At 34.6% G+C, this 23,087-nt stretch overlaps 1 protein-coding gene across 1 annotated transcript in view; it reads left to right on the forward strand.

Moving 5' to 3' along the window:
* The window catches only part of Karybeta3 (karyopherin beta 3), a 328,330-nt gene extending 305,526 nt beyond the window's left edge, over positions 1-22,804 (forward strand). Inside the window, exons 25-27 of the mRNA XM_090369326.1 lie at positions 4,608-4,836; positions 14,306-14,447; positions 22,502-22,804. Of these exons, the coding sequence (XP_090225452.1) occupies positions 4,608-4,836; positions 14,306-14,447; positions 22,502-22,588 (458 nt within the window). The 3' untranslated portion in view covers positions 22,589-22,804. The remainder of the gene's footprint in view (positions 1-4,607; positions 4,837-14,305; positions 14,448-22,501) is intronic.
* The last annotated feature ends 283 nt before the right edge of the window (positions 22,805-23,087 follow it).

Here is a 23,087-nt window from a genome sequence, read left to right on the forward strand (position 1 = left end):
TTTTGGTAAATACATGGCCCGAATCTTTCCATCTTTGGATATGACTGTCTGCAGGTGGTGGACAGTTATCTAATAATAGTAATGCTTTTGGTTCGATGCATATTTTTCTCAAATGCCGTTGAACTGATAATACAAATGTTTTGTGGAACCAGGTCAAAAATAAATTTGCAGTCATCCATACTTTTGAGCTGCTCATGTATTCTACAGAGAGATGTTTTCAATTGATGGATTTAAAACATCGTGGATTCTTCATTTTCCCGATTACCATAGGAGGCAGCTTATGAGTTCCTGTTTTATTCAAGCAAAACAATAGTGACACAATCCTTACTTAACTTCAGTCTTGCTTTGTTCGGAGCTGATTTTAAATCCAAAGATTCCGTTGGTAACATTCTGTAAAACAGTGCAGACTCATCACAGTTGTATAGTTGCTCATCACAGAAACCTTCATATGTAAATTTTAAGCTACTAATGCCATAGCCATCCATCACTGACAGAGAATTCACCATCAAGCTTTATGTCTTGAAAAAATTTCTCTGCTTCCACTTCAGAATGGGACCTGACAGTGGAAATCCTAAACTGCATTTCTGAACTAACCACATGTATAAACAATCATCCACTGCCTCATTTTTGCAGTCTTCCTTTCTAGTCCTGGGATTTTGTCCAAATTATCCCAGAAGGAACGTAGTCTTCTTCTATAATCCATCCTCATATTGTTCCCTCCAGAATACCCAACACCCGTTTTATTTGTGCTTTCGAGAGACCACTTTTTACTCGTTCAATTACAGTCAGCTTTTCCTCGATAGTGTACGACTTTCTTTTATTAACGTTCGCCATAACCTCTGAAATCAGTTTTAATTTGTTATGAATGATAACTAAGTCTGTAAAGCTTGCAAAAATGTAAAAAAATCACCGATACATACCGAACAGTCACAAGAAAACACAACCAGCACAGGTAAGTCTCAAACTATGGATCGTGTTTTTTTTTCAGTGACAACTCTTACACAAGGAAAGAAGATCAATACTAACTGCAGAGGCTAAAACACCCTCACATCTTTTGAATGCACTGCTCCCATCTGACTCATTTTCTGGAAAACTGTTCTTTTGCATTAGAGGAGATAAGCAAATCATGCGATTCAAGCTATGGATCTAGTGGTTAGTGACCTTGAAGAAGATTAGCAAATTTTCTTTGTTTGATAACCATCTGTTTTGCTTCTTAACTCAGTGGGAGGGTTAAGGTCCTGGGATTTCCGAGAAACCCCCCCCCCCCACCTTTTCCCTCTCTCACAAAAACTGGATCATTTGAGTGCGGAAGCCTCCTGCAGTGCAAGGTTTGCAAAAGAACATTAATATTTTTCTCGGAATTTTTTCCACCAGCAATGTCAGCCAGTAAGACCTGCAGTATATTCGAATCCGTGGTATAAACTGTGATGTTATATCCGGGGAGCGGTGTACTGTTTTCAACACAAGCGAACTGAACGTGGAGTTGTGGGGAACCATCAATGTTGCTTGACCCTAAACACAATGCTGTTTTCACATTGCCATTTAGAAACATGTAGCCTCCAGAATGTAGCTTTATTGTCAGAAAATGATGGTAATTGATAGGTGCCAAATCAGGACTATACTAAGATGCTCTGGCCGACCAGGCTAGTCGGGTGGGTAAAGTGCCTGCCTGGCAACCCAAAGGTCGCGGGTTCGAATCCTGCCTCGGGCTTGGATCAAAGGACTGCAAAAACCTTGGGAGGTGCATTATGGCCACAGAAGCTGATAAAAAAAAAAAAAAAAAAAAAAAAAAATGCTCCGATATCACTGATTTGAAACACTTAAAAAGTTGTTGTGTTGTCTTTGCAGAGTATAACTGTGTTAGGTGGGTCGGAAAACTGCTAGCTTGCGGGATTCACAGACTAATAGGTTAACAGTGGCTACAGGCAGAGGTGAAAGTGATTCTTGTACTGCTTCTATTGGAATGGGTAGCAGCATAGAAAGCAAGGTGCTAGGCATTTCTAGAACTCCTGGGAATCATCATGGAATAAGTTATTTGGTTTTTTTAGGAGCATTAGCAACTAAGGCCATATTACTCCGGGTTTATGCGGTGGTCATTCCCTGACCTTTCTCACATCTTCCGTATTTGGTGATGACGGGCTCGAACCCCGGTCTAATCAAGAAGCGTATGCTATGCACTGCTGCTCCTTCCCACCTGGCTACGGAGGCATGGAATAAGTAAATACATGGGCTGTGTTCGGGTAACTAAGAACAGGTGCATGTATACTTGCATGTGCACCAAAGCTAGGAGTATAGTAAATAAATTTGATGAATTTGAAGTGCTGGTCAAGACACGAAAAGCAGATATTGTTGAGAATATCAGAGACGTGGCACCACACGAATATAAGGAATGCCGAAATTGAATTTGGGGAGCGCAGTGTGTACAGAAAGGATAAGAAGGGAGGAGGGGTTATGCTGTTAGTTAGGAAACACATAAAATCTAAGGCGATGCATCCAGTTGACATGGGTGGCCAGTGCAATGTTGAGTCAGGTTGGTGTTACTTAAGCACTTGAAAAGCAAAAATAAGACTAGGAGTGTGTTATAGGCTTAATGATGCTGACGAGTATAACAAACAGCTGTACAGAGAAATAGAGTGAGCCAGTATATCAGAATGTCTTATAATGGTTGATTTTAACTTTCCAGATATTGACTGGAACTTGTGGGTTGGTCACTCGCACACTACCAAGACTTTTGTGGATTTATTGGATGATTGGTTACAGCAGCATGTTCGAGAGGCAACCAGAGGGAGTAATATCTTTGATCTGAATAATCACTGCTGATATTCAGATCAGAGATATTACTCTAATGTGGTGGCAGTGAACCACTAGGTAGCAGTGATCACAATGTAATGAAGTAGGATTTACTTAATTGATGTAGCTACCATCAGGGGTAAGGCGAAGAGTTTTTCTTTCATGAAGGTCACTGCAGTGGACCCAAACTAATGATGTTACTAAAGCAAATTCTAAATAGGAAGCATTCAAGGAATTAATCTTGTTATCTACTAGGCTTTTCATACCAACTAAGAGGTAATGTTAAAGGTTTAGCCCAAATAGATGTCAGATGAACTGAGACTCATGGCAGAGGCAGGGGAAAAAAATGTGTGTACCATGTACACACAAAAGATGTATTATGTGTAAACATCTTTGATGACACCTACTAAATTTTAAACAGCTAGAACCAAAATCACGAATGATGTAATTTATGCTCACGCCTGCTGCTTACTCTACCGAATCATCATTTGGAAGAGGTTAGGCCAATAGTCTAATTACCCATTTGATTAGCACAGCCTATAAAAACCCTTGCCAAAAATGCTAAGTGTGCTTTCTCCAAATTGTAAATTGTTGCATCAGAATTTGAACCTAAGAACCATAGGTAGACGTCTAATTATGTTTATTACAAGAAAACCAAGGCCAGAATTGATTGGTAAAATTTAGAGAATTAGCTTATATCTGTTAAAATAAATCAGTATGTCATACTGATTAGATTATGCGAAATTGGATATTTTGGTAAAACGTAACTACCTCTATATTTAATCACCGTGACATGATGCGAAACTATCATTATTTTCAAAATCTATGCATAAAAATTGGCTAAAACAGCATTTAAGTTCTTGGAGATAAAAATTGTGCTGGCTAGTGTTATAATTCACTGCTTAGATGCTGAAATTTCTCCTACAATAAATTATTTGAAACATAATGCTCTATTTAAAGCACAGAACTTCCAAAGAGGCTATGGTAGTTCTCCATAAACCATGCTTGCATCATCTTCTTACTCTTATGAGGTACTAAGCCAGCTCAAGTATACTAAAACAAAAGTCTTATGAATTATCAAGGAGTTTGTTTTGTTTAATGATAGTTTTGAGAGAGTTTTGTTTAATGATTAAAAAAAAAAAAAAAAATCATGTAAAAGCCTCACCATTGCCATCATACTTACAACTGTCTAATAACATTTATACACTATCTACATTTTACTTCTATACTTTCTTGTTCATCTTTGATAATCCCATCTCTTTGATGGACTTGAGGAAAGTTAATATTTTACTTTATGTTGTATGTAAAGTTCATCACAACATTGTTTTGCACATAATTCCTTAACATAATTCTCCTGGTATTTAAAATGGACAACACCCATTAGAATAACTGTATGAACAGTTATTCTAATGGGTGTTCTTGGGACCAATTACCCGAGTACAGAGGTAGGGCTAACTGGTGTTATTTGTTGATAAATGGTCTCTGAATGTCCTTTTAGTCCCTGTTGTTTTGTTTTGCTAGGATTAAAAATTTTATAATTATAAAATATACTATTTTCATAATTTTTTATTAATCAACTTCAAAATGATAAAAATTCACTTGCTGTGTCACTTTTACCAATTGATTTCATCACTTGCCGAGATAAAATGCTCAATTTATATAAATTGAGCATACATATGTAAGTATAAATGAAAAACAGTTTAGCTGAATTCCAAGTTTTTGCCATTCAGTAGTTTAAATATTTGGAAAATTTATTCTCTTTTTCATTAGGCATCCATTTATTTTAATTTCCTTTTATGAACTTATGTTTTATTTAGAAAGTGTTCCACTGCTTATTCAGATGATATCACAACCAGAATCTAGAGCTTCACAGAATGCAAGTGCCACTGAAAACGCCATTGCAGCTGTAACAAAAATTCTTGCTTATAACAATAGCCATGTATCTGTTGATGAACTTCTTCCTGTTTGGTTAAGGTGGCTTCCTGTTTGGGAAGATGAGGATGAAGCACCACATGTGTACAGTTTTCTTTGCACCTTGCTGGAACAGTAAGTTTCTCTTAATTTCTTAATTAGAATTTTTGCTGATGCTATCGAGTCACCATTATTTGTTTAGGGAGACTGCTATATACAATAAAGGAAGGGAATTCCAGGATTAAAACTCACCACTTGTTATAAAAATAGCAAGCTAAAAATAAGAAATATATCTTTTAGTGCTTTAAATGTTACACTGGGGTCCATCAAGGTAGGTAAAAAAAAAAAAAGAAAACTGGGGCATGGAATATGACAGTGATTTTAGTGGTGACTTGGTTAGCTGTTCTCTGTTCAAGAAATGAAAATGACAGTTTAGAAGTATTACATAGCCAAAAATTAAGAATTGTATTAATACCACATATCTGTAATATGATGGTTTGATAATATCAGCTAAAGATAATTATATGGGAAAGTTAATCATTATATAGAGAATATTAAAACTGATTGTAGTTCCACTCAGAGGTTTTTAAGGAAAAGCCCTATCACGGGCCGTTATCAGGGACAATTGAGAATTACAGTTAATATATATTCTTAAGAGATATATATTCTCCTTTCTTTATAAGCTAAAGATAGGAGCATAGTAAATAAATTTCAGAAATAAGAAAAATGGTGTCATTCTGTGTGATGAGAGCATTAGGGTTAATTTAGTTCCAGTCCCTATGCCAGTCAGAAGATTTTAGGGAAAGGCTCTACCATAGACATATGGGTATGTGAAATTTGTATGTTATGAAACACTTGTTCTTAACTAGGAATGTGAGGGTGCTTATCTTCAAAGTATCACTTCTATAACCCCATAATTTTAAAGTAGTGGTTGGTACAGTGGGAGGAAAAAAAGTTAAGAACCATCATTCTAGACCAAATGACTTTATGACTATCCTTCACAGGCTGAAGGTAAATATTTGTATTTGTCTGTACTTCAGAGACCATATAGCCTGCTTGCATATGTTTACTATAAGGAGAAAGAATTCTTATACATATGCAACCATGGACTTAATGCACCATGGCATATAGTTCCATATGCCACTGGGCCGTAAAACCAAAAATAATATACCAAACAATCTTATGTATACACACTCTTGTGAATCTGTATTTTTAATACAACATTATAAAATATTTAAAAAAAAAAAGGAAAAAGGAAAACCTGAATTCACACAAGTTAGCTGCAGATTAATTGATGGCCAGTGACCTTGGACTGCATATTAGTAGTTCTGAGTGTAAAGATCATTTTATTCAGATGGATTTCGCAAACAGATATATATTTTTTTTATTAGTTAAAATAGAGCAACGATGCTCAGTACGTTCTATTGTATATCAATATTTGTAGAAGAATAAGAGAAATTTACCTCAAGAAAACTTAAATGACAGTAGAAAACTTCCTAATGACACTCTCCAGCAATTAAAACAAATATAAAATTTAATGCAAAATGATTACAGTAATAAAATTAATTAAAAAACAAGTTTAAAGTAATTTGGAAAAAAGACTTTCCTTCCTTTTTTAATTTGTCGCAAAGTTTCCTAACCTGGAAAGGTATTTTTGTTTATTAAAATACTGAGATTTTAAGACAAGTTTAATAGTATTACAAGATATGGCAAGTTGTGAGTTGCTTTAGGCCTGAAATTTTATGATTTAAATTGACCCTGGCAAATTTCAGAACAATTTTTTTTATTTTTATTTTTATTTTTTTTTTTTGAAAGCAGTATTGTAGGAAAGAAATATGGTAAATTTGGGCAAAGTATCTTAGTGTTAATCTAATGTATTTTTGCACCAGGATGTTCAAATAATCTCTTATAATTGTGCATATCAATAGGTTATGCTAGGAGAGGAAGAGTGAAAGAAATAGTCAACAAGAGTTTAAAATATGAATACAATTAGTATAAAACTTCTACGATGCTTGATACATTCTACATTGTATTTCAATATTTGTAGAAGATAAGAGAAATTTACCTCAATATGATGCATAGAAAACTTCGTAATGACACTCTCCAGCAATTAAAACAAATATAAAATTTAATGCAAAATGATTACAGTAATAAAATTAATTGAAAACAAGTTTAAAGTAATTTTGAAAAAAGACTTTCCTTTCTTTTTTAATTTGTTGTAAAGTTTCCTAACCTGGAAAGGTATTTTTGTTTATTAAAATACTGAGATTTTAAGACAAGTTTAACAATATTACAAGATATGGCAAGTTGTGAGTTGCTTTAGGCCTGAAATTTTATGATTTAAATTGACCCTGGCAAATTTTGGAACGATTTTTTTTTTTTTTTTTTTAAGCAGTATTTTATGAAAGAAATATGGTAAATTTGGGCACAGTATCTTTGTGTTAATCTAATGTATTTTTGCACCAGGATGTTCAAATAATCTCTTATAATTGTGCACATCAATAGGTTATGCTAGGAGAGGAAGAGGAGTGAATGAAATAGTCAACAAGAGTTTAAAATATGAATACAATTAGTATAAAACAGCTACGATGCTCGATACATTCTACATTGTATTTCAATATTTGTAGAAGATAAGAGAAATTTATCCCAATATGATACGTAAAACACTTCCTAATGACACTTTCCAGCAATTAAAACGAAAAAGACTTTCATTAAGAAAGTTTTTTCAAAATATACATTAAAGTTGTTTTAATTTTTTTTTTATTTTAAATTGTTTTTAATTAATTTTATTACTGTAATCATTTTGTGAGATTTTATATTTGTTTTAATTGCTGGAGAGTGTCATTAGGAAGTGTTCTACTTATCATATTGAGGTAAATTTCTCTTATTCTTCTACAAATATATTTTTATTATATGGACAGCAATTTTATACGGTATTAGGAGAGAAAAAAAACAAAAAAAACTTTCATATCGCCTGCCCATCCCCTCAAATAATTTTTCTTTAGATTTATTCCAGCTACCCACTTCCGCAGCTTTCTGACAGAGAGCAAATTTCTGCCCATCTATCCTGCAACCATTCATCCTCAGTTTAAATAATTGTTTGGAATCATCCTCAGTTTAAAAAATCATTCACAAACAGATTGTACTGCAAAAGCTGTGGAATGTCCAAATTGCAAGAGCAACCATCCAGCATAGTCAAAATCATGTGACCCCTGGAAAATTGAAAAAAGAATACAAAAGTATAAGATCGAGAATAAGGTCACATATCAAGAAGCAAGAAAGCAAATAAAGCCAACAATCCCGATACATCAACCTACCACCAAACCTGTTCTAGTTGATGAAATAAGTAATACCCCTATCTCAGTTCTGCCTAAAATCTCATCATGTGATAAAATGTCTAATAACTCACAAAGGCAACAACCAATGAATTACAAAAGCCAAACTCAAATAGAATGGACTCTGAAGATAAAACTACACACAATGAAACAGTCCTTGATCTTCATGCAGAAGATGATATGGAGACTGGATTTTCGCCTGGTCAAACATGATGTAGAAGAGAGTACAGATCCTGGACATCCCAATTTTCCTAGAAAAGATAAAATGAAATATGACCGTCAAAAGCAAACCACTCACAAGAAACAGACAGACTCGCCTTCCCTCCTGAAACCTAGATAATGCAGCACATTGTACAATGGAATTGTAAAGGTTTATGAAGCAATACCAATGACATCTATGATTTAATCTCCAGATATAGTCCTGTAGCCATTTGCTTACAAGAGACTAACTCCACAAGTAACTCCATTAATCAAAAATTTTACATTTTACAGAAAAGATAAACTCTTCATTGTCTGCACGTGGAGGCATCACAATTCTAGTTGACTGTAAAATATCTTCTAGAAATATTCCACTTCAGACCCACTTAGAAGCTGTTGTAGTATGTGTATCAGTTGGGCAAATTCTAACTCTAATATCTCTGTACATTCCACCTAACAAGATGTGCACATTCAAAGAACTAGAAGACCTCATAAAACAAATACCACCACCTTTTTGTATCCTTAGTGACTTCAATGTGCGTCATCCATTTTGGGGATCAGACCACATGGACAAACCAAAAATTGATAGAGACAATACTAGACCAACTGAATGTAACATTACTGAGTACTGGTGAAAATACTTTTACTCACCTTCCCACTGGATCTATGTTAGCAATTGATTTAACTCTCTGTTCCCCCATATTGTATCCCAGTATAGAATGGACAGTTTTAAATGATTCACACAATAGTGACCACGTCCCAATCATATGCAGAATCCAAACACTTCATACCCCATATCCTGACCATCGCTAAAAATGGGAATTCTCCAAAGCAGATTGAGAAAAGTATTCAACCCACCTTTCTTTTGATAGCCAATTGATCAGACTGCAACCCATTGATGATGTCACAGAGCATATCACCAGGCAAGTACTGACCATAGCCTCCAAAGCAATATCTCAAGCCTCCACACGTAAACACAAAAACCTTAAACAGTAGTGGAATGAAGCTTGTACCAATGCCAAAAAGGAAAAAGGCTTACAACCTGTTCCGGAAATTCCCAACTACCAACAACCTAATTCAGTATAAAAGGCTAGAGTCAAAAGCTAGACAAATTAGCAGAAAAGCCAAAAAGGAATCATGGATACAGTTTGCCTCCAACTATTACAAAGGATACTAGCAGTCGACTCATCTGGAAAAAGATTCGGCAGTTAAATGGCAAATATCTACCTCCTCCCATCTTAACCAAAAATGGACAGGAAATATCATGCAGACTTTCTACCAAAGATCCACCACTTCAGCATACGGTAGCTCCTTTCTTCAAATCAAAGCTTCAGCTGAAAGGTACAAAATAAAATTCCATACTACCCAATATATTGCCTATAATCAACCGTTTAACCTATTTTGAACTGCAAGCAGCATTAAATTGATCACCCAACAGTGCAGCTGGACCTGATGGCATATATTACGTAATGCTGAAATATATAAACAGTACAGCCTTGAATTTACTATTAATGTTCTATAACCGGTTTTTTTTTCTGAATGTACATATCATTTTAGAAAAGATCGCCAATTCTAGAAAATTACCGAACTATCTCTCTAACCAGCTGCCTAAATAAAATCCTAGAAAGAATGATACACAGAAGACTTACCCGGGTTCTTGAAATTAAAGCACTGATGAACAACAATCAGTTTGGAGTCCGACAAAATAGATCCACATTGGATCTAATGGTGAAAGCTGAGACTAACATCCATAATGCTTACATAAAAAGACGCCTCCGTAGCTAGGTGGGCAGGAGCAGCAGTGCGTGCACACACTTCTTGATTAGACCAGGGTTCGAGCCCGTAACCACCAAATATGGAGGATGCGGAAAGGTCAGGGAATGACCACCGTATATCCCCAGAGCAATATGGCCTTAGTTGCTAATGTTCCTAAAAACCAAATAACAAACAAAAACAACAAGCTTACATAAAAATGAACGTCTTGTCATGGTAAGTCTCGATATATAAAAGGCTTTCAATGCTATCTGGAGGTGTGGCATATTGTGAGAACTTTATTCCGTAGGATTGCGAGGGCACTTACCAGAATTCATTAGAAATTTTCTTCAACACAGAACCTTTCAGGTCTGCTATCAATCTGAACTTTCTCGGTCCTACACTCAAGGTGTCCCACAAGGATCAGTACTTAGCTCTACCCTTTTTTCACTTAGACTGAACACCATAACAGACAACATCCCCAATACTGTAGAACTATATAAGTATGCTGACGATCTTACTATATCTTGCCATTCACAAAATATTCATACCATTGAAAACTTTCCATAAATAAGTTCGAGATATGGGCACTGCAGAATGGATATCTTTTATCAGAACAAAAAACAATTGCAGTTCATTTCTACAAAAACTGTAAGCTACACCCAGAACTCATTAAAAAACCATTTGATCCCTCTCACCAATAATCTTCGTTTCCTAGTCTTAATATTGGACACCAAACTTAAATTTGTTTCACATATCATGTACCTCCGAACTGTTTCTTTAAAGAAACTTAGTATACTTGGGTCCATTTCTGCTATGACATGGGGTGCTGATAGATACACTCTATTACATTTGTATCATACTATTATCAGGTCTCATTTAGATTATGGTGCTATTGTACATGACTCAACTAGGAAAAGTGCATTAATCGGACTTAATACTATCCAACACAGTACCCTTCGTACTGCTTTGGGCACATTTAGAACATCGCCTGTTCAGAGCCTATGTAGAGGCATACGAACCTCCACTTCAGCTTATAAGGAAAATGCTGCTTCTTAATTATGCAGCTAAAATTCAAAGCCTTCTAGTCCATCCTGTTCGACCGTTGCTTTCAAACCCTGAATGGACAGCATTTTATAACAGTAAACCGAATGGAAATAGACTTACTGGCATTAGACTAAAAGATTTGCTTCGCACCTGGAATATTGATTTTGATAACATATTTCAAGAGAATGATGTACCTGATCCACCCTGGTCTGTAAATCTTCCCCAGTGTGATACCCACTTTCAGCAACGGGGAAAGAAATACCTAGAAGATGAAAATATCAAACAACTACATAAAAAACACTCCCTCAACAATACACAAAACTGCCAAATATATACAGATGGCTCAAAAATAGGTTCTGCCATTGGTACTGCGGCTGTCTTTCCTGCTTTTACACTCTTCATATCGCTACTGGTTGAATGCAGCAGTTATACTGCTGCATTCAACCGGTAGCGATATGAAGAGTGTAAAAGCAGAATTAAATGCAGAATATTAATGCTTTCCACAATGCTAGCAGTGTAATATACACCGATTCCATGAGTGTAGTGTCTGCATTGGGCAGTCAATTTTCAATATCACATTCAATCAAAAAACAAATCATTTCCTGTTTAAACCATCTACGAAGTAGGAATCATTCAGTGAAATTCAGTTGGATTCTAGAGCATTCTGGTATCATAGGTAATGAGAGAGCAGATCAGGCAGCCAAAAACCAAACAGTACAACACTGGCAAATTACCAAGTACCATATAGAGATTATTTGAAGCATATAAAAAAAAAAGTATATTTCAGTGGACAGAAATATGGAAGTAACAAAGGAATAACAAATTGCTCTAAATCAAAGAAGAACCAACATTGTGGATTTCCAGCTTCAGACAAAATAGACAGGAAGAAGTTGTACTAGCAAGACTAAGGATAGGACATGCACACTTAACCCATATGTTTCTACTCGTGTGGGATGACCCACCTCGATGCACACATTGTACATTACCACTTACAGTCAAGCATATACGTTTAGATTGTCCTCACTATTCCACTTTCAGAAGTAGTACTTTCCACTCTCAATCACAACTGCAAGAACCATTATCACTTACCCACATGATTGGAAATATTGCTAACCTAGCTGAACTCTATACCTTTCTGAAACAAATACATATATATAAATTCCTCTAATGCCAAAATGGAACAAATTATATTACATTAGGATAATAATATAGGATCTGGCACATTTTGCCTCAGCTGCCCTTGTGCCCTTAAACACCAATACCAATATGCCTTAGCACACAAATAGCAGTGAGATTTTAGTCACACGCGTTAGTCACATTTAGTCATAACAAATAAATGAGGACAATATATATTGTCCTCATTTATTCATTATGACTTCTTACAGGCACTCAAAAAAGGCCTTGATGGACACCATGGGGCCTGTGGTTACTGCATTGGAGACCACCAATGTAAAGCTTTATATAAATACAAAAATAATGACTATTTAGTTGGGAGGAGAAAATTTTTTATAATTTTTAAAAAATTGTCTTTTTTTAAGTCTTTCTTTTTATTATTATTATTAATTTGAAATGTGCTTTATGATATTTGAAATTCTGTATTTTTCAGAACTGTCATATAGTTCTCCCTATAATATAATGACGGAAGCATAAAAAGGATGTTCAGTAGAGCAGCCTAAGTATCTATTATAAAGGTTCACATAACTGCAGGGTAAAATCATATTTAGGTTCCCCTGGCTACCTAATTTAAGATCTGTATGATACAATGTGCAGTGAAAAATGTCTGCCATCTCACAGAGCTCGAACAAATAAACTGTGTTAACTGTAAAGCACAGGTCTTAAAGGCATGTCAAAACTTCACATGGTGAGATCCAGCTGGCAGTACCCATGGCAGTCAAAAAATTAATAACTTCAGTACACAGCTACTTTGGTAATTGTGCTTCACATTGAAAAATTTCTAGGAATTCAGAAAAAAATGGGATTACTGGAGTATTGCTTTATAATGCATATGAGTAACCAGTTAACTCTTGAATCATCAGTTTGGAACAGAGGGAAGCTATTCACTTTATTAAGTTTATCCCATCCAAGAAAAAAATATATATTGATCAAACACTGCAAGCTGCAGGAAATGGTATTGTCTTCTGAAGAAACAGTCACTGAAAGCTTGATTAAAATTTGTCACATGCAGTGCTTTGTTCACCGAGTTTACAGCAGTTTTTCAGAAGGAGAGTCCTTATGTGTAGAATTCTCAAAAATTTAAATATTGATTCTTTTGAAAGGGGAAAGTTAGTTCCAGTGAACTTCAATTTAATAGTGGAACACAAGCTAAAATGTCGTTACTTGAAAAAAGAAAATGTTCAGCTCCTGTTTGGTGCCCAAAGGCATAACATTACAGTAGAAGTCATTATTGGAAAGAAAATAACAGGTTGTCATCACTTTCTGAAATATTTTTGTTGGTTGCAGCAAAAATACTGTTACAAGCAACTGAGGTCCAAGTTGCAGGGTTTTATTTAACAGAAATTAAAAGCCCATAGAAAAAATTGAAGGACATATTAAAAAACAATATTATAACTGAAACTGTACTCTATTCACTCCAACTTTAATCCTGACATTGGTTGGTCAGTTTCTGAATAATATAGTGGTCCTTTAGCAGCTAACAAATGAGATCTTTACTTGATGGATTAAAGTAGACTGGGCACCAGCGAGGTGATCTGATAGAGGTGTATAAAGCCTTGAATGGTTTAAGCATGCTCAATGCTGATGGGATTCTTCCTCTAGCTCAGAAAAATCACCTGAGAGGGCATAAATTCAAATCGAGGAAAGACAGATGCAGGATAGACGTGCGGAAATTTGCCTTTAGCCAGCGGGTGGTTGGTTGGTGGAATAGACTTCCATCCCTTGTAGTGGAGGTTGATAGCCTAAATAAGTTTAAGGCTCAGCTGGACAGATATTTTGAACGAACAGAGGGGTGAAGTGGAAGTGTTTTTTTTTTTTTTTTTTGGCTAATGCTGCATAAGTTTGCTTTCTTGCATCAAATGCCTCTACTAATGCTAAGTTAGGTGAACAGAGTAATTCTTTTATTCATTTTTTATATGTCCAAGTTACTAAACTGATTGTGAACACCTTTAATAGCATTCTTATTTGATATATATAGAACTTTTAGTATTTTCTGAGAATGTTTATAAGGTTTTGTGAGGTACAATGTTTATTTATTATTATCTATTTTTCTCAAATTTAATTTCATTATTCTACTTACTTTCCATTCTTTTCTCCAGAAACAACCTTGTATTATTAGGTAATGACAACTGCAATCTTCCTCACATAGTAATGGTGCTTGCAGAGGCCTTCCATCATGAGGCAGTAAATAATCAATCAGATGTGTATAAGAGAATGGTTAACCTTGCTCATCTCATTCAGGTATATCATTTAAAATATTTGTAGTTATAATTATAATATTTCAAGCTATTTCTTAGTGATAATAAATTGCAAATTATTCTTCCAATTAAAGTGTAATTTAAACTTTTTTTTAAGTTGTTTCCAACTGGGATTAAACATAACAGGAAAATGAATATGTCTGGCTTCCCTCTTCTCTTTGCTTTTATCCTAGTGATCAATAATATGCCCTACTTCCTTTTCACTACTGGCCTCGATTATGTAAACAATCATAACTTTCCATGGAAAGTTGTGAATTTCTTGTTGAATTATACTTTTAGTAATTACCACTCTTATACCATGTTAATATTACAATAGTTTATTTAGTTAATGACTAAATTCTTATATATTAAGGTGACATTTCGGGAACCTTGCTTGTACCCATCATCAGACCAGGCTGTTAAAAGACAAAAAATAAATTAATATTACATATTTGTGTGCTAAATTGCAAAACTTCATATATAAATATTAATTATACTTTATATTATGCATTATTGTTAATTTATAATACAGGTAACAATTATCTATACAAATGGGAAACAAAAGTACCAGGTTGAAATTTTTTTTACAATTAAAGTTACAATTAAACATAATTAAGGTTATACAGAATTATAACATATAGTCTTATCCAGTGCTGTAGTCATAAAATTACCTGAAGGTATACTATATGAAAGCAGAGAGTACAATACTCCACATAGCACTGATAATTGGTACCGAAACTATTCAGTGTTATGTGAAACCGTGCTGATTGAGGTAGAATTATAATGGGTTTTAATTGAATGCGTACTAGAGAAACAGTCTACAAACAAATTATAATAAATCTATAAACAATTTGCACTTGTTAGACAATTAAAAGGATTTGAAATTTTTAAAAAATATTGCAAAAATTTTATTAATGAAAAGGTAACATCATGAGAGATGAGAAAAAAAGCTTTAAAAAAGCAGTTGTTTATTTAGGTATTTCAATAATGAAGTCTGGTGAAGCGATCTCTTCTTTTTCTCGGCGTACACGTCTTTGTAGCATTGAATCCACTCTTTAAAATTTGCCATATCTCAATGCTATGTTCAACATTCGGATCTCCATTCTTAATTGCCTTGCAGCCGACCGGGCTAGTCGGGTGGGTAAAGTGCCTGCCTGGCAACCCAAAGGTCGCGGGTTCGAATCCTGCCTTGGGCTTGAATATTACGATGGTGGCGCACTATCCGGTTGGATCTCACGGATACGCGAAGGAAACAGGAAAAAACTGGTTCCTTTGTGTGTTGCTCACATCATACGATTTAAAAAAAAAAAAAAAAAAAAAACCTCACAGGCTGTGCCCCCCCCCCCAAACTTTCTCCAGTTCTTCTGTTGAAAATTGTTTTCGTGGCATTTCAGTGTTATCCACTTCAGAATCGTTTTCCTCTTTTGCATATGCAGTTTGCTTATCAATTTCAAGTAGAGTTGCATCATCTAAGTCATTTGCATGTGAGTCAATGCAGTCATGTACATTGGCAGTGTCCAAAGTTTCGAATCCCAAGTCTTTTCCGACCTTCAACAATGTCTTTGGAAATTATCTGAACTTGCAATTCAAAACCAGTGAAATCATTTACCAAATGGAGCAAAACATGTTACCAAACGAACGCATGTTGCTGGAAGTGATTTCTAGCCAAGATGCGGATGTATTTAAAGGAGTAAAAAATAAATTTTGAAATGAAAAGTTTGAAAAACTATCATGTCGTCTCGCCAGGATGGCATTAAGAACACTGTTGCATGTTGCAGCTGACTGCCTGAAGGAAACAAAGTACCGTGTGCGTGGTACATGGTACTATGTACAATAAATTTGACTTAAACTTAATTGAAAACCGTGTTATAGTGAAAACTGTGTAAGCGAGGTATTGCTGTATACTGTGCATATCAGGCTTGGCTTATTAATCGACTGGAGGGTATCTGCAGATACACACACACACACAAACACACACGGCATATTTACTTACTACTCGTGTATCAAAAATAATAAAACTATAAGTGTTGCCTAATAACCAAATTGTAATAAATTTATTTTTTAATTTTCAGTAAATATGTTAATAATATTTGTTGTTTTCAAGTCCAAATCAAAAACCAGAAGGTATATGCTATTCATCTAAAAAAATCCAGAGGATATACAGCATATACTCGTGTAGACCTCCACTACAGCCCTGGTCTTATCCTCTGCTTTCCGAGTATCTCGGCACCTCTGTTGCCAGGTGAGCAGGAGCAGCAGTGCATAGCGCACACACTTCTTGATTAGACCGGGGTTCGAGCCCGTGACCACCAAATATGGAGGATGCGGAAAGGTCAGCGAATGACCATCGCATATCCCTGGAGCAATATGGCTTTAGTTGCTAATGCTCGTAAAAACCAAATAACAAACTGAGTATCTCGATCCCTACTACGCATTCTGGCATGAGATGCTGCCAGCAGGTTATTTATACGTAGGGATTTTAATCAATTGTCCAGTAATAGTGTGCCTGGTAGATTATTCTGGATCCATTGATTCTTGTTGGATTATAGCCTCAAAAGGTGGGTGGCCTAACCTTGTTCTCAGACCTTTGGAAGTTGTCTGGCTGACTAGTTTCTGGGGGAAGGGGTAATTGACTTTTTTTTTTTTTTTTTTTTTTTTGAGAATTTGATAAATAGGACCTCTGGGATTGTTGGGGCTGTTGGAATGATATTTTAGAATCTGTTTTATGGAGGCCGAATCCTTGAAAGTGCTGATTCTGTATTTTCTTCTTTTCCTATATTTTCACTAATGCTGGGTATATGTGATATGGAGATTGTTGGTTTCTTGATATTACTAGATTGTGGGAAGGTCTTAGGGCCATCAGCTATTATTTTCGTTATGACATGTAGAGGGAATCTGTTGTTTAAGGCTAGATTGGTTATATCTTCCAGTTCTTGTTGGAGGCTTCTGCTCTTAGGATGAAGGATTTTAGTACTCAGATTTTTGTTAAATGGGAGTGGCAAGATCTGTAGTTAAGAATGATCCCTGTATATGTAGATTTCTTGTACACTTTCATCTCTAAGTTTTCTGTTGATAAGGATGTCCATGAAATATAGTATGCTGTTGTTTTCCCGTTTTTATTTTGAACTTTATCTTCTGGTGGAAGTTGTTTAGCGCATCAAATATTTGTGAATTTCTTCTGTTCTGTGGCACCAGATTACTATTATGTTGTCTACATACCTGCTCTTGAATTTTAGTTGGACAGGTCGTTTTTCTAAGAATTCATTTTCAGGTGTGTCAATTATACCCACTACATTCTTAGAACTGCCCTTATGTATTGGAGATATGTTGGTACTTTTTTCCAATCCAACAGAATCTTTCCCGATTCCAGTGATGCTCTCATAATTATCTCAGTGGTTCAATGCACTCATTTGCTGCCTCCCTTAAAATTATAGGGTATATGCCAGGGGTGGGCACGCGTGAGGTCAATGAGAGCCGCATTCCGGTTTTTCATATATTATAAAGAGCCACACCATAGTTACATAGTATTAAATATTCAAATTTAATTTAATTAATATGATTATATATTCTACAAGTCTTAAGTGCTATGTAAAGTATACATATATAAGAAAATATAATTAAAAGAAAGAAAATACAAAATAATTATTTCAAAATTTTAATAATAAAAATAAAATATAATAAAAATGCATTAATAAAAAGTATAATATTTAACGAAGACCTTTGGTCAAATCTTTGAAATTTGGCGCAAAATTTGTTAAAGCCGTTCGCAGCAATTCAGTGAGGTGATGATTGGTCAACTGTGGACGATATTTCGATTTCACAAACTTCATTGTGGAATACAAAGATTCACAGCAATATGTTGTACCAAAAATTGAAATTAGATGGCAAGCAGCTTTCTTTAAATGAGGATATTTTGATTCTGGCACGAGTTTCCAAAATTCAATTATAGAAGTAGATTTGTGCTGCATTTGCAATGTCTGATCCTCTTTTATCTCTAATAACGCCAATTCCCCAGCCGCTTTTTCAACAAGTATTATTTCAGAAATTGGAAATCCACCTTCAATAATATCTCAAAACATTGTAAGTTGACAGCCATCTTACAACACACCATAGGGATAAATCACTGGGCAATTCATCTGTTTCGTCATTTACTCGCAACTCTTCTAAAAAGTTCTTAAATTGGCGATGTGTTTTGGCATTTGTTCTAATTAAATTCACAATCTCTAAAACAATCTTCCACACATTTTCGTATTTGAAGTACTTCGCTATGAGATGCTAGCGGTGAATTTTGCAGTGAAGAGGTAAGAAACGTGGAATTTTAGGATCGTTGTTTAAAAGACCAATGAGACCTTGGTTTTTTACTATCATTGCAGGTGCTCTGTCATTCGCAACACTTACAAGTTTATCACAAGGCAATTCAAACCTGTTCATTACTTCATGAAGCGCATTTCTAACATCGATACCGCGAGTTGTTTCGATAAGAGCTACTAGGTCTAACATTTCTTCCTTCACATTTACGTCAGCAGATACATAGCTGAAAAAAACGGCCAATTGTGGATCATCCTGAATTTCTGTAGACTCGTCGAGAGCTAAACTAAATGCTGTACAATTTTTCAAATCCCACATCAAACTATTTCCAACATTTTTACTAATTGAACTAATGCGATGCTCAGTTGTACGGCGTGACATAGGAACCTGTGCAATGCAGTTTTGTATTATCTGGATCCAAACTTTAACCACTTCTTCCAAGTTTCTTTTAATGAATTCTCCTTTTCCATATGGACGTTTGGCATGAGCAATATTTCAAGCTATCAAAAAACCAGATTGCAAGGACTTAAGTTTCTCTGTTCGCAGTTTTGAATTGAGTGGATATTGAGTTGAAAAGTGCGGATGACTTACTTCGTAATGTTGATGTAAATTGCTTACTTTGTAATTTGCAATTGTAACTTTACAAATAAGACACAACGACTTAACATTATTGTCAATAAAAGCAAAATTTTCTACCCATTCTTCTTGAAAGATTCTATTTTCTTGTTCGTATTTTCGTTTTTTGATATTTTCTGAGGTCATGTTATCAAAAACTTAAATAAATTTAATTCCAAAGTCTGAAATTGAAACTCTTATGGGAGAGGTTTGGTCACATTTTCTACCCACTCCCGGTGTAGTGTTGCACAAGTCCGCTGATGGCGCCAACAGTGTAAATGCGCGCGGATTTATTTATAATCAAAATAAAAATAGCAAAATATCTAGACATAAAAAAAATAATAATAAATAAACACAACATAAAATCAGTATAACAAAATATTAGTTACTTAGTTAATTTAACAAGATTCAGTGAAAAAAAGTTCTGAAATAATAATAATAATAAAAAAAAAAACGGATTTAAATTTTCAATGGGAGCCGCACTTAACTCAACGAAGAGCCGCATGCGGCTCTGAGAGCCTCATTTGCCCACCATTGGTATATGCCATCAACCTCTGGAGCCTTACTTGCCTGTAGGCTCAAGTTTTTTCATTAAATAAAATTAAAATAATCATACATATGTAGAATTTATTTATTAATATTTATAAATTATAATTTACATTTTAACAATGAAATGTATGCTTCACTTCCCCCCCCCCTTAATCTTTTCATTTACTGACAAAGAAAATCAAGAACAATTACAATGTAAGAAGCAAATACAGGTATCCACATTAAGCAGGGGATTATCCATAGTAAACAATGAAATAATGTAACTAATTTCAATTGGCTGCCATGACAAGTGTTTCTGGCTATTTTAAGACAATTTCTCTGTATAACAATATTGAATGTAGCAGAAAAATATTAAACCTTTAAATATAAACTGAAATACATTAATTATGCAATAAATCATCAATACATTATACAGCAGACTCTCGATTAACTGGGACACTTTTAGACAAAAAAAAAAAAAAAAAAAGTCAACCAGAACTCAAAAAAATTCAAGTAATAACTAGAATAGGTATAAACAGATATTTTGGAAGATACCTGCCGCTCAAAAAAAGAAGAAGAAAAAGAGAGAGAGAGAGAGAGAGACCAAATGTTTAGTTTGTTTTAGTGCGTTGCATCGATTGTTGTGTTCTGTTGCAGCACAAAAGGACAATTTTGTTTCGTTATTTATGTCAGGGCTGTTGGATTTTTTTTTTTTTTTGTTTGTTTGTTTAGAAATCGCGAAAATGATGGGTAAACACAAGAGTTGTCTTTTCAGTTAAACAAAAACTTGAAATTATTCAAAAGTTGGAAAATGGCGCATCTGTTAAATCTCTAAGGAATCATTATAATAAGGATGTATCAAAATGGCCAAACATTAACAGGTATCGCACGGAATTAGAATTTGTCAATAATAATATAGTAGCAATATGTTGTTAGTCATTCCTGAGTTACGTAAACTCGACGAAGTAAGAAGTCCTGGAACTTATTTCTTACGTATGTCGGGGACTTTTGTATTTTTGGGTTAACCGGGAAATTGATTATCCGGGATTTGTTTTTTACCATCTATCCCAGAAAATCGAGAGTCTACTGTATGTTCAAGTAGTGCAAGAAAACTTGCCTTAAAATTATGGAACCTTTAAGTCAGCCAGTGCTATTATCTTCATATGATTTGCACTAGTGATCTCTTCATGTGATTCTTTATGACCATTTCAAAAAAATTAAAATAAAATAAAAAGTTGAAGCTGCCTTTTATGTGGTAAAGAAAAACCAATCACGCAGACACAAAATGCACATAAATAATATATAAACCAGAACTGACTGGAAACCAAAACTAAACTGGAACCAGCATTACTGAGTGGTACTATTGAGCAGTGTGCAGCTAAAAGCAAATTCCTCTCAGAAAATAACAGTTCCTAAAGAAGTTTTAACACTTCAGCTAGGGAGGATGTATGAAGTGTATATTTTTGCAATGTGCAAGTAAAGCACATGGCCATAGTGTTTTACAGCCATAGACACAGGAAACTTCTGCCAGTACAAACAGCTACAGAAAATTAACACAGGTGTAAATATTCATGGGCACAAAACAATAACTTTCAGGCCATTAAACAGACAACTTTCAAAATCTCTCCTTGTCATAATTGGAAATTCTTTGCAGCATTTCCAGTTTGGCTGGTAATTCAGCCATTTTCTTCTTGATTACAGTATTAATGAAATGTCATTGATACTGTAGCTTTTATTAAGTAACAGTATCAATTAAAAGTTTAATCTAAGAATAATCCCCTCGAAGACAGGCACTGTGAATTGCAGTTGATTGGAAAACTTAAATGAAGAGCATGAAATGTTTTTTTTTTTTTTTTTTTCATTGGGGCTTCTCAGACACCCAAACACCTGCTAATGGGTAACTCCTTCCAAGGCATTCAGAGTGAATAAGTGCTGAGTGAACCACACTATAACAAGGATAAATTTAATTAGAAATGACTTCTAAACTTGACTTGTTTTTCTTTCTTCTATAAAACCAAAAGTGCTACTCAATTTCTTCAAGAATAAAGGGGTAGATTTTTTTTCTCCTGTAAATGAATTAATGAAAGATACTAACATATATATGTGTACATATTATAGTAGATATATTTATTCATTTATTTTATTTATTTATTTTGTGGAGGTGGTGCAACTGTTAACAGAAAAAAATTGCAAGTGTCGCATGGCACATGCTCTCACACAGTTTCATTGCAAAATCTGCAAAATTTAATTTCAAAAACTGATTTAATAAAACAGTCTATATTTAGAAAGGTAAAGAAAGTTGCTGTCATTAACCTTGAACAAAAAATTTTGGTACAAAGATCCTCTTTGCACTACACTTGTCAGCAGCAGTGCAACCACTGCCAGGTTAAGAGATGAAGTAATTATTTTTTTCCTTCTGAGTTAATATAAACTTATCATACATTTAAGCTTATATATTTGAATAAAAATGACAGTAATAAAGCAAAATTTGTTCATATTTTATTTTTTTGTTTTTAGTATATAATTTTAGGTGCTGATTTTAAGAAATTATATTATCTGAGTGTTGGTTTTAACTTCTGTTTATTAACTCCATTTCTTCTCTTTCAGAGGAATGGTGAGGTATTCTCAGCATGTGTTAGTCAGTTAACTCCACAGCAGCAAGAAGCCTTACACAAAGCTTTAACATCACAGTGAAATGTTGCCTGCTCTTGTTGGTCAAATGGACTTTTTACTTCGTTGTTCCTTCAGACAAGCCCCTTCAACGTCACTTTCGGACTTGTTTGTAGATGAACAGAATAATTTTATTGAAATGTGAACTGTACGTTACATTTGTGTACCGCCAGTTGGAAGTGGCCCTGGAGGGCCGTGTAAAAGAATCACACAAAAAAAATAAAACAGATTTCATATCTATTTTCCTATTTAACCCGAATTATCCTTAATATTCATTAAATAATAGGCCTTGAGGGGGTCTGATTTTATTTAAATGCTTGTTCCCAAAAAAGGTACTGTTTTTTTTTATCCAAACAGTGTCATGGATGAAGATATATGAGAAGAAAAAGTATAAAGCCATCCTCTGAATGATATGACATGACACTGTTCAGTCTTCTTATCAGCAGCAGCTGGGTTAACGAACCTTGAATACGTTAATCAAAACTAAGTCCAGTTGATTGCAAGTGGAAGAATATCTTTCTCG

The sequence above is a fragment of the Mastigoproctus giganteus genome, chromosome 3 (genome assembly GCF_048544385.1).
Source record: "Mastigoproctus giganteus isolate SK-2022 chromosome 3, ASM4854438v1, whole genome shotgun sequence".
NCBI lineage: Eukaryota > Metazoa > Arthropoda > Arachnida > Uropygi > Thelyphonidae > Mastigoproctus > Mastigoproctus giganteus.